Source organism: Elephantulus edwardii, unplaced genomic scaffold (assembly GCF_000299155.1).
Source record: "Elephantulus edwardii isolate Elephantulus edwardi_28Jun2011 unplaced genomic scaffold, EleEdw1.0 scaffold00008, whole genome shotgun sequence".
NCBI lineage: Eukaryota > Metazoa > Chordata > Mammalia > Macroscelidea > Macroscelididae > Elephantulus > Elephantulus edwardii.
This window is the reverse complement of record NW_006399758.1, coordinates 14,084,287-14,100,734: the sequence shown is the minus strand read 5'-3', so window position 1 is coordinate 14,100,734 and position 16,448 is coordinate 14,084,287. Positions and strand designations below refer to the sequence as shown.

The following is a 16,448-nucleotide window of genomic DNA, read 5'->3' as shown; positions in this document are numbered from 1 at the left end:
CAGAGAGACACCATTGCTCTTCAGTACTTTGGAGAGGTCCCTAACAGCAGACTTTCCCATCGCAATATGTCTTTTAATTTTCTGCTTGCTGGTGCCAAGGGTGTTGACTGTGGAGCCAAGCAAACTAAAGCTGTGAACAATCTCCATCTCTTCATCATCCATCCTGATGCTGTCAATTGGTCCAGTGGTAAGAATCATTGTCTTCTTGCTAGTGAACCTCAATCCATATTGAAGGCTACAGTCCTTGACCCTCTGCAGCAAGCATTTCACGTCCTCCTCAGTTTCAGCAAGCAGGGTTGTATCATCTGCATAACACAGATTGTTGATAGATCTTCTACCAGTCCTGACACCAAGCTTCTTCTCATAGAGCCCAGCCTCCTCATAATCTGTTCTGCACACAGGTTGAAAAGGTATGTGAAAGCCCAGAATCCCTGGGAGTGTTCATTGAAACTAATAAAATTTAATAATAAAAAAAATGGTATGGAGACAGGACACATCCCTGGCTTATGCCCTTCCCAATTTTGAACCATTCAGTGTTCCCCTGCTCTGTTCTGACGACTGCCTCTTGGTCCAAATATAGGTTTAACATTAGAATGATCAAGTGTTCTGGGATTCCTATTCTCAGAGTCAGCCACAGTTTGTTATGATCCACACAGTCAAACGCCTTTGTATAGTCAATGAAACACAGATAAACATTCCTCTGGTATTCCCTGCTTTCAGCTAAGATCCATCTAACATCATACAATATCCCTAGTACCACAACCCCTTCTAAACCCAGCCTGGACTTCTGGCAGTTCTCTGCTGATGTGCTGTTCCAGTCATTTTTGGATGATCTTAGTAGAATCTTGCTTGCATGTGAAATCAGTGAGATTGTTCTATAGTTTCCACACTCTCTTGGGTTACCCTTTTTTGTGATGGGAACAAATATAGATTCCTTCCAGTCAGTTAGTAAAGTGGTTGTTCTCCAGCTCTTGGCACAACTTGGTGAGCACGTCCAGGGCAACAACAATGTAGATAACAAAATGAATGAGGAAATCTTATGGACTGAAATGGATATACTGCTAAGATATATTACTAAGCAAAAAAAAAATTTATTTTATCTTACTAATGGTAACATAAAATCAGAAAAACAGAAGATTTTCATAAGCAAAAATTTTTTTAAATCTTTAAAAGGATAAAACACAACAGTAATTACTTTGAGAGGAGGATAGATGAAGGAAGGGGAGGGGAGGAAAAGGTAGAAGATGCAATGTGGTTTTATACTTTCTTTTTTAATATTTTCTTTTTCTTTTTCGGAAGATGGGCAAGCTCCTACTGTGCATTTAACTGCCTCTGAAAATCCACCAGAGGGTCAGCTATGGGCTAGTTTCAACTCACTGGTACAAAATAATAAATTCTATAACTGCATTTACGTTTCATAAAATAAATTTTTAAAAATAATAAAAAGTCTGAAAGTTGATACACAATTATATAGTTAACATCAGATTTCAGTGGCATTCATCTAACACAGGATACTGATAGAGACTTACATTGACTGCAATCCTCTTTCCCAGTGTCCATAAGGATGTAGAGCTGAAGAATAAGTTGTGGGCAGCCTTCAAGGTAGGTCTCAAATAGCCTGAGCATGCTCAGATCAGTCACTCTGTCTATAACTTCTTTATGCAGGTCAATGTGTTCTTCCTTATAGTAATCAGTTGCTTTGCTATACTTGAAAGCCACATGGTGACCCTTTTTCAAGGCAAACCAATACCTGTAAAGTAAATATGAATATTTTATCTTCAGTAACATATTCTTTCTTTCTTTTTCTGTTTTTTTTTTTCTTTTTCTTGTTGTGTACCATCAAGTTGGATTTGACTGGCACAGGAGGAGATTGCCCCACCTTCTCCAGCGGAGCATCTGGTGAATTCAAACCACATGCCTTTGAGATTGCAGTGCAGCTTCTTGCCAGTAGGCTACCAGAACTCCCTTTAATAACATATTCTTTCTTACCTGTATGTTAGTATACAAGACGGCTTTCGATAAAGGGAACATGTGTTTAAGAAGAGACGTTTTCCATTAACTCTCTTTCCTTCCATTCTGAACATTTCATGGTACCTTGGTGGAGATATAGTTACCATTGAATCATGTGTCATGTCTGTGTTAGGCATATTATGTATACACGGCGAGACCTCATTTCACCTTTGCAATAATTACGTGAGATGAATAGGTGTTATTTCCATTTTACCGATGTGAAAACAAAGGCTGACAAAGGTAGTGTGATTTGCTGAAAGTTACAGAGTAGGAATCCAAACCCAGACGGTAGCTTTCCTACTCTTAACCACTGCATTCTGAGAGATAAACTGCAACTTCCAGTTTACGTAACTTCATAGCCACACATATGCACACCTTGCTGATAATGTCAAGTGTGAGGATGAAACTGAATCCTCTTTCAGGTTAATCTGGCAAATATTTAATAATGACATGGTAGTGGACTTTTTGATGATTGCCAGTCTAGAAAAAGTAAAATATCAAAGACTTCAGATATTTCTGCTCAGGCTCTTCTTTTAAAATAAGTTTTAAAAGAATATGAATAAGGGGAGCTCTGGTGGCCTAGTGGCAAAAAGCTGCACGCAATCCCAAAGGTGCACAGTTCGAATCCACCAGATGCTCTGCCGGGAAAGGAGGGACAATCTCCTCCTGTACCAGTCAGATCTGATTTGACGGTACACTCACACACACACACAATAATAAAATAATTTTTAAAAAATTTTAAAAAATATGAATAAAATTTATAACAAAAAACAGACTTATTTGGAATAAATCAAATGTTTATTTCAAGGGAACCAGGACTGCTTTATTCTGCAAACTAGGAAACCACAGTCAGTGCTCTTTCCAGATACTTCAACGTCCTCACATGTAAAACAAAAGCAGTTACATAAGCTTTCTCAACTTGATCCTTCTACCAGTGTTTCCAATTTCAGTAAATGGTACTACCATTCACTACGCTATTAATACAAATAAGTTTAGGATAATGTCCAACTACTCTCTTCTTCTAATATTCAATATTTAATTCCTCATAAATTTGTCTTAGCTTTTACCTCTAACTTCAAATGCATCTATAATATAAGCATTTAACTAACTCCACTGTTAACATTGTAATTTAAACTATGCAGCATTGAAAAACAAGGAACTCACGAAATATTATGCAAAATGGATGACCCTGGTGAACATTATGCTGAGTAAAATATCTCAGTCACAAAAGGACAAATATTGTATAAGGCAACTGTTGTAAAACGAGACTCACATCAGGATTGAGGGAAGACAGAGAAGGAGGGGAGGAATGATGTATCTTGCCTTGAAACAGATGAGGGAGAGATCTGTTTAAAAGGGACATATGAATGGGTATTCTTGTCATTACAGAAGTCCAGATTGATGGCTGCACAGTGGAGTGAACTTGGTGGGAGGGATTGCATAATAATGAAAGAGTTTTTCTTTTTCTTTTAGAGGAGAAGAGTTATTAGGTGGGAGGTGTGCAGGGAGAAAAGTGCAACGGTGAATAACTGGAAACTTTCATTAAAGTTAAAAAATGTTTTAAAAATTATCATTTAAGCAACCAACAACTCAAGATTTGATTGTTTTTATACTCTCACAGCTGTTCTCTTTGATTCTACTCTTGCTCTCAAACAAGCTATTCCACGTACAGCATCAACTTTTAATCATAATTCATAAGTCTTCTGATCAATAGATTCCAACAATTTTTCATCAAACTAAACATATAACCCCACGTCTTTACAATATCTTATGAGGCCCTCTGTGATCTGACTCCCACAACCATAATCAATACCTTCCCACCTCTTTCTCCACACTGATTTGCACCTTTACTTCATTCAAATATCTGCTCAAATTTTAATTTTTCATAGAGGCCTCCCAACATCACACCAGGTAAAATAGCACATACTTTGGACATCACATACTTTGAGAAAGACATCCATGGAGTGAAGGATTTATTGTCCAAAATGGCTTCCCTCTTTATTAACTTGTTTTGCCATGTAAATGGGTAGGAATATGTGAATAAGGTGTGTTAGCTTGTCCAAAGGGAATTGGCTAGTCTTGCCATTAAACTGAACAGATCCAACAACAAAATTAGGGAAACGTTATCACCAGCAAGAAGAAACAAGAGAATGTACCATTCTCTTCAGAACCAGAGAATCTTAAACCATCCAGTCTAGCGCTTATGAGAACAATAACCATAGCAGCCACAGCAGAGAAACAGAGACCTGAGACAGAGCAGACCTTGGGATTGTTACACCATTGAATTATTTGCTCAACTTTCTTGGAAAACTTGGGGGTGGGAGAGAAAGTGTCATAATTGGCAGGATGGAGAGCTTTGTAACATTGGCCTAAAGCTAGAAGACTAAAGACTGAGCTGTCTGTAAGCACATTTCAGAAACTAACTTTGCTATATATTGTGCTACCAACCTAAATTACAGCCTTTTGACTTCCCCAAATAAAATGTTTCTGTATGGTATATAACCTATCCCTTTGGATTTTGGACCTAGCAGAGCAGTAAGATTGGTGTTGGGGTGAGTAGAAAGGGGTATGGGTGCGTGGGAGACAAGTATGGCCTCATGGGAATTGTTTTTGTGTCGTTGATGTAGTTGATAGTAACAGCTGTCCTTTGTGAAGTTGGTAAAGGCCGAATTTGTTTATCCGCATGCTGCCCTTGCTCTTTTTACAACATCATAAATACAAGTATATTTTTACCATCATGCTTTTGTTTTGAGTTTTGGGACTCCCCTCTCCCTTGGTTTTCTGTAGAGAAGGCTGTATTTTCCTTTATTTCTAGATAAAACACTCAAAGGGCACATATGAAAAATGGCTTATAAACCAATATGTTGTTGTTGTTGCTGTTGCTGTTGTTATTGTTACATGCAGTCAAGTTGACTGTGACTCATAACAACCTTATGAACAGTGGCTCTGAACCTTGTAGTATCCTGGGCCAACCTCATTATCTTTCACACATCTGACCCCATTGTCACAGTCACTATGTCAATTCATCTCATCCAGAATCTTCTTCCCCATGCACTGACCCTCCACCCTTCCAAGTATGGTGTTCTTCTCCAAGGATGGGCCCCTCCAGAGTATGACCAAAGTATGCAATATGGAGCTTCAAAAATCCTTGCCTCCAAGAACTTAGATTCACCATTTCCAGGACAGACTTATTTGTTCTCTTGGCAGTCCATGGTATGTTCAATACTTTTCTCCTGGACCACAATAATATAGATATCATTACTTTTCAAAGAGAAGAGAGAACTTGGGGGGAGGGGTGAGCAGGGAGAAAAATGCAATAATGAATGAATGGAAATCCAAAATCTCTGTAAACATTCATTAAAATTAATAAAACAATTTTCTTAAAAACAGAGGATAGGTATCATTAATTGAAACTTGAAAACAATCACAAATATTAATACCTAGTGCATAATTATTAATACCTAGTGCATAATTATTAATACCCAGTACATAATTGGAAGTACGAGTGGCATCTACTTCCTAAATAATATGCCTCCATAAACCCTATGAACTTTGATAAATATCGATAGTTGTAGAGGGGCTTCAAGCCTTTTGTTCATGGGGGAGCTATGAGGTGTGCAATCAACAACAGTGTATAATTAGTATAAGCAGCATAGTGTCAGAGGGTAAAAGAATACACTAAGCATTAATGTTATTGATTGTTGTAAAGTCAATTCTGACTTCCAGTAATTCCATGTGATGAAGTAGAACTTCTCCAAAGGGCTCGGCTCCATAGTCAACACTCTTGGCACCAGCAGCCAGGAAATTAAAAGGCGCATTGCCATGGGAAAGTCTGCTGTTAGGGATCTCTCCAAAGTACTGAAGAACAATGGTGTCTCTCTGGAGACTAAGGTGCATCTGATACAGGCCATGGTCTTCGCAATCACTTGTTATGCATAAGAGAGTTGGACAATGACCAAGGAGGATAGAAGGAGAATTGATGCCTTTGAACTGTGGTGCTGGAGAAGAGTATTGAGAATACCATGGACTGCTAGGAAAACAAACAGATTCATCCTGGAAAGGGTTATACCAGGTGGCTCCTTGGAGGCAAGGATTTTCAGGCTCCATCTAACATACTTTGGACATGTTGTGAGGAGAGACCGTTCCTTGGAGAAAGACATCATGCTTGGGAGGGTGGAGGGACAGCGCAGGAGGGGAAGGCCCTTTATGAGGTGGATTGGTTCAGTGACTGAGATAATCGGGATGGGAGTGTCAGAGACAGTGCAATTGGCACAGGACAGAGCAGAGTTTAGGGCTGTTGTACAAAGGGTCACTATGAGTCGCAAGTGACTCAACGGCACATAACAACAACAACAACAACAATCTTTACAGAAGCAGTTGTTAGATCACTCTCTGTTGGAGTTGCTGGTTAGGTTCAGACAAGCTACCTTTTGGATAATGACTATCAAGCATTTAGCTATTTATGCCAATAGATAGTGCTCTTAATAGTGCTCTTAATTCCCAATGATGAAGAGTATAGAGTCTTATAGTCAGGGGACCTAAGTTCAAATTCTGGCTCCAATATTCCTAGATAACCTTTCTGTGCCTCCAATTCCTCATTTGGAAAGTGGAAACAATCACCATACCCACTGCTAGGGGTTAAAAGCATGTTCCAAAAAAAATACGCGTTGTGACTCTTAGCCTCTATGCCTGTAGTTATAATCTCATTTGAGAATTTAATGCTAAAGGATTCTCAGAATTAACTTGTAGCAGATCCTCGAGCAGGTTTTCAGTGACCATAAACCTCACAGGAGAAGACTGTTCATCTTTCTCCTGAGAAGCAGCTGTTAGATTGAAACTACCAGCCTGCATGTGGGCAGGACAACTCTTTACCTATTAGGCCACAGAGCTCCCTGAGCAAAGATTATTGTAGGAGTTATCTTCAGTCAATCTCTTTTGAGAGCTAAGAGATTTAAGAAACAAGCCAGAAAGCAGAATTAAGACACACAGAAATCTCCAAGGAACTAAGATTTGGAAATTATGGAGACAGGAACCTCTTTCAAAGAGAGCTGAGAAAAAAAAGACTTCCTCTAAAGCCAGTGCTCTTGATCTGGGGTTTTTCCTAAATTATAAGAAAATGAATTTTTGTTTGGTAATGTTATCTATGTGTGGTATTTAAAAAATAGTAGTACTAGGTCATTAATACACCTGCCTTCCCGTAATGGTGTGATGATTAAATGTGTTAATATATGCCTAGTCCAAAAACCAAAAAACCAAACTTCACTGCCATTGAATTAGAATCAACTCATGGCTGACCATCCAGTAGGTTTGGGGAGAATTTCAATTGCATGGGAAGAGGAAAACATTTGTGCTGGGGAAACACTGCTTGATTGACACTACTGCAGAGGCGGTACCTTTGAGTTAGCTGCTCAACTCCCTGTGGGCTACCCCACCAGCGCTCAGTACTATACGACTGTCTGTTAAGCAAAACCAAAATAACTCATATACTTCCCTGCTAATGAGAATGAGAAATGCTGGGGGCGGGAGGAAGATAAAAGAAAATTGAAGGTACAGAAATGTGACAAAAAAATAGGAAGAAAATTGACATTAAACCTGTCAAAGACGAAAACTAAACTACACAAGATGCACAATTATTTGGCTTTTCTTCTAAAAGCACCCCACAGTTCAAATGGCACAAAAATGGATAGAATTTTGGTCTTAGGGACCAAAGAGTCAGAATAACTCTGATAAAGTCTGATAAAAAGATTATAGGAGAATCCCTGAATTAAGGTAAGAATCACAGTGTGGCAGGGAGGGGAGAGGGGAGAATGTAGCTGCCCATAATCTACGTATAGTCTCTCCTGAACTCTTTGGCTAATATGTGTGTTGTATATATTAGAGTGAGGCTGCAAGGAACAGAAGGAAAATCATAGGGAAAAGGCTAGGAAAAACTCAACAAGTATTTAAAACAAAAACACAAAACCGCCACCACCACTGTAGCCTTCAGTATGGACTGAAGCTCAGCATCAGGAGGACAAAGATTCTCACGACTGACCCAAAGGGCAGCTTCATGTTAGGCAAAGAAGAGACTGAGATTGTTAACAACCTCAGCTTGGCTTGCTTGGATCCACAATCAACATTCTTGGAACCAACAATCAAGAAATCAAGATTAATTCCACTGTGGAAATGTGCTGTCAGGGCCCTCTCTAAAGTGCGAAAGAAAAACAATGTCAATCTGGAGACTAAAGTACACCTGAGTCAGGCCATGGTCTTCAAAATTACTTGCTACACCTCAGAGAGCTGGACAATGATTAGGGATGACAGAAGAAGAATCAGTGCCTTTGAGTTGTGGTGCTAGGACATATGTCTAGAACACATTCCGGGCTGCCAAGAGAACAAACAGGTCGCTTCTGGAGAGGGTGAAAGCAGGCTGCTCCTCGAAGAAGGATTTTGAGACTGTCTCCCATACTTGGCAGACATGACCAGGAAGGGCTAGTCCTTGGAGAAGGACATCATGCTTGGAAGGCTGGAGGGACAGAGCAAGAGAGGAATATCCTGGATGAGATGGATTGACACAGTAGCTGGGGCAATGGGGATAGCTGTGTCAGACATGGTGAGACTGGTTTAGGATAAGGCAGAGTTCAGAGCTTATTATGTACATGGGGTGGCTGTGAGTCACAGGCAACTCAATGCGTCTTAACAACTACAAAAACCACAAAGTAGTAATCAAGCTAATAGTAAAGGAATTAGACACAATGGCAAGTGGTATTTATCTCAGATGTGTAAAGTTGTTTTATCATCTAAATATCAATTTATTTAGTATATAATATCTATAGAATAAAAAAATTGCATGATCATTTTAACAGGCATAGGAAAAAAGAAATTTACAACAAATTGAGGGTAACACTCAGAAGAACCGGAATCCCAGAACATGATTGTTCTCATGTAAAACCTATACTTGTACAAGGAGGCAGTCATCAGAACAAAGCAAGGATACACTACATGGTTCAAAATCAGAGAAGGAGTGTGTCAGGGATGTGTCAAGTTTCCATACCTTTTCAATCCATATGTAGAATATTTGAGAGTCTGGACTTTCTGAGGAGGAATGTAGGAAGTCTCACCAACAGCCTGTCTTGTGCAAAGGACACAACCTTACTTGCTGAAATTGAGGAAGGCCTGAAGCATTAGCTACAGAAGGACAAGGACTTTATTTGCAATAGGGATTGAAGTTCATCATCAAGTAAACAAAGATTCTCACACTGGGACAATTGGCAGCATCATGATAAATGGAGAAGAGATCAAGATTGTTAACAATTTCCATTTACTCAGTTCCACAGTCAAAACACTTGGCACCTAGGAGCAGGGTTCAGAGCTATTGTGCATAGGTTTGCTATGAGTCGTAGTCAGCTCAACAGCATGTAACACCAACAACCCCTTTCATAAGAAAATATAATTCAAAAATGAGAACTGAAAAACACTTTCTGAACTTGATAAAGTCTATCTGTGAAAAACCTGTAACTAGCACCTCACTTGGGTGTTCCAGAGACATTGTGTCCAAGAGATTCAGTTGATAACCAAAAAGTTAGCCATTCAAACTAACCAACCACTCCACTGGAGATAAATTGATAATTTTATCTCCTGTAAAGATGACAAACATGGAAACTTTATGAGTTGGAATCAGCTGAATAGCATATCGATTTATCTCAAACTTAATGGGGAAAAGACAGAATGTTTTCCTCCTAAGATCAAAATCAACACAAGGATGTATACTCTTCATTTCTGTTCAATATAAAATAGAAGTTCCAGTGAGAACAAGTAAGAGGAAGAAAGAAACAGAATGAGAGAAAACCCTTACCATTTTTCACAAAGCTGCCTGCTCTTATCAGTTCTGTTCAACTTTTCTATTAGACGTCCTATCTCTATACATTTTCAACCTGTATGCAAAACAGATTATCTGGGATGCTGAGCTGTATGAGGAGGAGTATGGCATTAGGATTGGAGGAAGATTCATCAACAATCTGCATTATGCAGATGACACAACCCTGTTTGCTGAAACTGAGGAGGACCTGAAGCACTTACTGCAGAAGGTCAAAAACTGCAGCCTTCAATATGGATTGAGGTTCAATATCAAGATGACAAAGATTCTCACCACTGGACCAATTGGTAGCATCAGGATGGATGCTGAAGTGATTGAGATTAATAACAGCTTTAATGGTTGGCTACCCAATGTGGACAGAGAGTGGGGTGGAGCTCCCTGATTAAAACAAGCGTGGAAGGAGGAGTGGCATCACTTCCATAATAGCTTGCCTCTGGAAACCCTACGAACCTGGAGAGAGCATGAAAGGCACCCAAGCATCGAGGACTTTCCTTCATAGGGTCTCTATGAGTCACCTGCGACTCGATGGCACTTAACAACAACAACAACATTAGTTTGCTTGGCTCCACAGTCAACACCTTTGGCACCAGCAGCCAGGAAATTAAAAGACGTATTCCAATGGGAAACGTCTGCTGTTAAGGACCTCTCCAAAGTACTGAAGAGCAACGGTGTCATTCTGGAGACTAAGGTGCACCTGATACAGTCCATGATCTTTGCAATCACTTGCTATGTGTCAGAGAGTTGGACAATGACTAGGAAGGCTAGAAGGAGAATTGATGCCTTTGAGCTGTGGTATTGGAGAAGAATATTGAACATACCATGGACTGCTAAGAAATTGAACAGATTCATCCTAGAGAGGGTTAAACCAGGCTGCTCCTTGGAGGCAAAGATTCTGAGGCTTCGTCTGACATACTCTGGACATGTTGCAAGGAAGGACCAGTACTTCAAGAAGGACGTCATGCTTAGGAGGGTGGAGGAGCACAGGAGAGGAAGACGCTCTACGATGTGGATTGATTCAGTGATTGGGATCGTGAGAGCAGGGGTGTGGGAGACAATGAGGTTGGCACAGGAGAGAGCAGGGTTTAGGGCTGTGGTACATAGGGGTCACTATGAGTCGCAGGCAACATGACAGCACAAAATAACAACAATATTCAGAGCAATATGATCAGAGAAAGAAAAGGTATCAAAATTGTAAAAGAAAACATAAAGTAGCTGATTCTATGCATAGAAAACCCAAAAGAGACCACAAGAAAATTATTAGGGCTGATGAGAATTTGGCTAAATTGCAGGGTATAAAGACAATGAATGAAAATCAGCTGGGTAAACAATTCTCTTTATAATAGCACTTAAGAGGAGAAAATACCTAAGAATTAATCTAAACAGGGAGGTAAAGAAATCATATAATGAACACTATAAAACATTGTTTAAAGAGATCGAAGGCTTAAGAAGAGAGATTTTTCTGTGATCATGGATTGGAAACTTTAATACTATTGTCAGTGCTACCTAAAGTGACACAATTAAAAATAATTTTAAGTAAATCTCAACAGCATTCTTTACAAAAACAGAAAAATCAATCCTTATATTTCTCTAAAAAGCAGAAGAGGGGGGAAGCGCTAAAACACGAGTGAAAGAAAAGAACAAAGTAGTAAGACTCCTAGTTAAGTTCCTGATTTTAAAGTAAACAGTAAGAATATGACCCAGGTATTCCACTACTTGACAGACTCTGAGAAAATTAGAACTGAGGCACAAATAGAGACTGTACATCAATGTTCATAGCAGCGTTATTCACCATCACAAGAGCATGGAATAGCCCAGATGTCCAACCACAAAAGAATGGATTGAGAAATTATTGTACATTCACACAATGGAATACTAGACAGCACACAGGAGCAATGATTTTGTAAATTATGACCTGACTTGAGAGGGAATGGAGAGCATTATGCTGAGTGAACTGACATGGTCCCACAAGGAAAAATATTATATAAAACCATTATTATAGAATGAGTATAAGGATCTAAGGTGGGGTGGGGGGGTGGAAGCAGAGGGAAGAGGACGTGCAGGGGGAGGGGGAATTAATCATGGGGTTGTACAATTTGATTGGGGGGGTGAGGGAAATTGGAAGAATCTGTTCTGGAAAAGAATGTATTCTAATTTTGTAAATAAACTAGTATAATAATTTTTAAAATAAATAATTGGTTGACAGAATCATTTCAGGAAATAGCAAATTATCAAAAACAAAAGGTAATAAAGGAGGAAATTCAAGATGCTCTGATGGCATTGTCAAAAATAGAACCTTAGGAATCACTGGAATACCAATTGGCATATTTCAACAAACAGATGCTGCCCTTCTCATGAACACTAGGTTGTGCCAAGAAATCTAGAGGACAGCTAGCTGGCCAATTGACTGGAAGAGATCCACATTTATTTCTGTTCTCGAGAAAGATGATCAAACAGAATATAGAAATTATTTTAAAATGTCATTAATATCTCATGAAAGAAAAATCTTGCTGAAGATTATCTAAAAATGGTTAGAAGAGAGAACTGTCAGAAAGACAAGCTGAATTTAGAAGAGGCCATGGCACTAGGGATGTCACTGCTGATATTAGATGGATCTTGGCTATAAGCAGAACATACCAGAAAGATGTCCATTTGTATTTTATTGGGTATGCAAAAACATTTGACTGGATAGACCACAGTAAATCATGACTAACATCAAGAAGAATGAGGATCCCAGAATACTTGACTGTGCTCATGCGAAATGTGTCCCAATGTTGTCCAAACAGAGCAAGGAAATACTACAAGTTTTAAAATCAAGAAAGGAGCGTATCAGCCTTTTATCCCTTCTACATATCTTTTCAATCTATGTGCTGAACAGATCCTTTGAGATGCTAGACTTTCTGAAGAATAGTCTGGCGTCAGGTTTGGAGAAAGACTCATTGACAACCTGCATTATGTAGATGACACATTTCTGGCAGAAAGTGAGGAGGACTTGAAGTATTTGTGGCAGAAGATCGAAGACTATATAGCCTTCAATATGGATTGGATCTCAGCATCAAGAAAACAAAAATCCTCACCACCAGGTCAATAGGCAGTATTAGGATAGATAAAGTTGTTAATGACTTCATCTTACTTGGATCCACAATTAACAACCTTGGCATCAGCAGTCAGGAAATTAAAAGACAAGTTGCTTTGGGAAAATCTGTTGTCAAAGATCTTTCCAGAGTGCTAAGGAGAAAGGGTATAAGTCTAAGATTAAGGTGCACCTGATCCAGGCCATGATCTTTTCAATTGCTTATTATGCATCTGAAAGCTGAACAATGACTAAGGATGACGGAAGAATAATAGATGCCTTTCAGTTGTGGTGCTGGAGAACAGTACTGAATATCCCATTGACTTGAGAACAAACAGATTTGTACTGGGCAAAGAGACACCACGGTGCTCCTTGGAGACAAGGACGATACACCTCCATCTCATATTTGGGTATATTGCTAAAAAGGGCTCGTTTTTAGAGAAGAGCACCATGCTTGGAAAGGCAGGGTCAGAGAGGAAGCTCCTCGACAAGATGGAGTGTGACACAGTGACTGTGGCAATGGGGTCAGCTGTGTCAAAGATAGTGAGGTTGGATCAGATAAAGCAAGGTTCAAAGATGTTCTTCATAGGATCACCATGTGCCATAGTCAACTCAATGGCACATAAAAACAACAACTACATACAGCTATAGGAATCAAATCAGCCTGGTACTCATACAACAATAAACACATAAAGCAACATAACATAATTGAGAGTACAGAAATAAACTCACACATCTAAAGTCAACAGTTTTTTTAGGATACTAAATTCATTTGACAGAAAAAGGAGAGTCTCTTCCACAAGCAATTCTAGGAAAATTGGATTTCCATGTGCAGAAAAAATGATACAGGATTGATGTCTTCTCACATAATACACAAAAATAAATTTAAAATGTATTAAGGACTTCAATGTTCAAACACCATAAAATTCTTAGCAGAACAAGTGAGGGTAATGTTTCCAGGCTTACCTTTTTTTTTTTTTTTTAGATTTACTTTTCAACAATGGATTATCTAATACAACAACAAAATCACAAATAGTAAAAGACAAAACAAAAATAAGTGGAACTTTATAAAACTAAAATGTTTTTCCTAAAATTATTTTAAAAAAGAAAGCTACCAAAAGGGAGAATACCTTCAGACTTTCATAAATAATATATCCTTTTACAATCTATTAATCAAAACATATATAACCTAAAGAAACCAGAGCTTCCACCCAAACACCCATGTTTATTGCTGCATTGTTCACAATAGCAAAGAGATGGAAGCAACCCAAGTGCCCATCAACAAACGAATGGATAGAGAAGCTGTGGTATAGTCACACAATGGAGTACTATGTAGCACTGAAAAACAAAGAACTAATGAACTATTTATACAAATCGGGTAACCATGGAGGACATTACACTAGAGGAAATATCTCATTCACAAAAAAACAAACACTGCATAATACCACTGTTATAAAACAGGACTGACATGGGGCTTAGGTGGAAACTAAGAAAAGAGGGGATAAATAATGTACACAGCAGTTAAGCAGACGAGGAAGAGAACTGTATACAAGGAATATATGATTAGGTATTATTGGCATGACAAGAGTTTAGAATAAGAGCCGCATAGTAAAGTGGTCGTGGGGTGGGGTGGGGGATGCTGTATAACAATGAAAGAACTTTTTTCCAAAGGAAAAAAGCTAACGAGGGGCGGGGGGGGGGGTAGGCACAGAGGGAAATGTGCAACAATAAATTTTTTTAAAAACCAAATACATGTATAACATGTTTACAACAAAAAGACAAGTAATCATAAAATGGACAAAGGGTCTCAATAAATAGTTATCAAAGAAGACATTCAAGTAGCCACTAAATACATGAAAAGAAACACAGTGTCATTAATCAAGAGACCAAGAGAAGCAAATTAAAACCACAATGAGATGCCATCACATTCTTATCAGGGTGTCTAAGATTTTAAAAAAGAAAGAAAACCAGAAAATAAAAAAAAAATATTAGCAAGAATGTGGGGATTTAAAAAAAAGAAGAACATGGGATATAAGAGTTCTTGTACATCACTGCTGAAAATACACAATAGTACAGCAGCTGTGGAAAACAGAGTGGGCGTTCTTAAAAAACTAAAACTAGAACTACCATATGACCCAGCAAGTCTACCCAAAAGACTAACATAAAGAAACTCCTGGAGTGGGGTTTGGAAAGAGTAGATAGATAATGAGCACCAAATTAGAACAGAGAAAGGGGAGAACTGTCCGAAAGAGATATATGACTAGGTATTATATATATGACAACAATCCGGGACAAGGGGTGCATTGTGTGATGGGTTGAGGGAGGGGGAGGGGAGAGAGAGAAAGAAAAGGTTCAACGATGAAAAATCTAGTGAATATTATTAAAGAAAATGCCCGTCCCCCGCCATTTAATCCATTCTGACACACAGCAACCCTGTAGGGTAGAGTAGAATTGACTCATATGATTTTCAGAGTTATAAATATTTCTGGAAGCAGGTTATGTCATCTCTTTCCCATTGGAGCAGCTGGTGGGTTGGGACCACTACTGATCTTTTAGTTTATAGCTAAATGGTTTATCCACAATGCCACTAGAGCTCCTTAAAAAGACAACTAACCCAATTAAAAAATAGACAAAGAGCTTCAATAGACATTTCACCTTCTTCTTGTTGTTGGCTACTGTAGAGTCAGAACCAACCCATAGCTGACTCTGTGGCAGGTTTTCAGAGGCAATTAATCATACAGGAGATTGCCCATCCTTCTCCCGTGGAGCAGCTGGTGGACTTGAACCACGTGCCTTCAGCTTCTTGCCACTAGGCCATCAGAGGCCCACATGTTGTTGTTTGTTGTTGTTGCTCTTATGTGCCATCAAGTCATGTAGACCTCATAGTAACCTTATGTACTACAGCTCAGAACCCTGCTCAATCCTAGGCCAAGCTCATTGTCTCTGACACACCTACTCTCATTACCCTAGTAACTGAATCAATCCATCTCATCCAGGGGTTTCCTCTCTTGTACTGTCCCCTCCACCCTTTCAAGAATGATGTCTCTATCCAAGGACTGTCCCTCCTGAGCAACATGCCCAACATATGTCAGATGAAACTTCAAACTTCTTGCCTCCAAGGAGCAGCCTGATTTTGCCCTCTCCAGGATGAACCTGTTTGTTCTCCTAACAGTGCATGTTATGCTCAATACTCTGCTCCAGCACCAACACTCAAAAGCATCCATTCTTCCTCTATCATCTTTAGTCATTGTCCAGTTCTCTCATGTGTGTGTGTGTGTGTGTCTGCGTAGTTGCTGCCGATTGCCTTCTAGTTGAGCACAACTCATAATGACCCTATGAACAAAAGGCTTGAAACCCCTCTATCAAAGTTCATAGAGTTTCTGGAGGCATGTTGTTTAGGAAGTGGATGTCACTCCTGCTTCCATATATGTGTGTGTGTGTGTGTGTGTGTGTGTGTGTGTGTGTGTGTGTGTGTGTGTGTATGTGTGTATATATGTGTGTGTATGTATGTAT

At 39.1% G+C, this 16,448-nt stretch overlaps 1 protein-coding gene across 1 annotated transcript in view; it reads right to left on the bottom strand.

The window, feature by feature from the left end:
* Positions 1–16,448, bottom strand: part of XKR9 (XK, Kell blood group complex subunit-related family, member 9) — a 35,589-nt gene that overhangs the window by 7,614 nt on the left and 11,527 nt on the right. Inside the window, exon 2 of the mRNA XM_006880537.1 lies at positions 1,530–1,750. Within this exon, the coding sequence (XP_006880599.1) occupies positions 1,530–1,750 (221 nt within the window). The remainder of the gene's footprint in view (positions 1–1,529; positions 1,751–16,448) is intronic.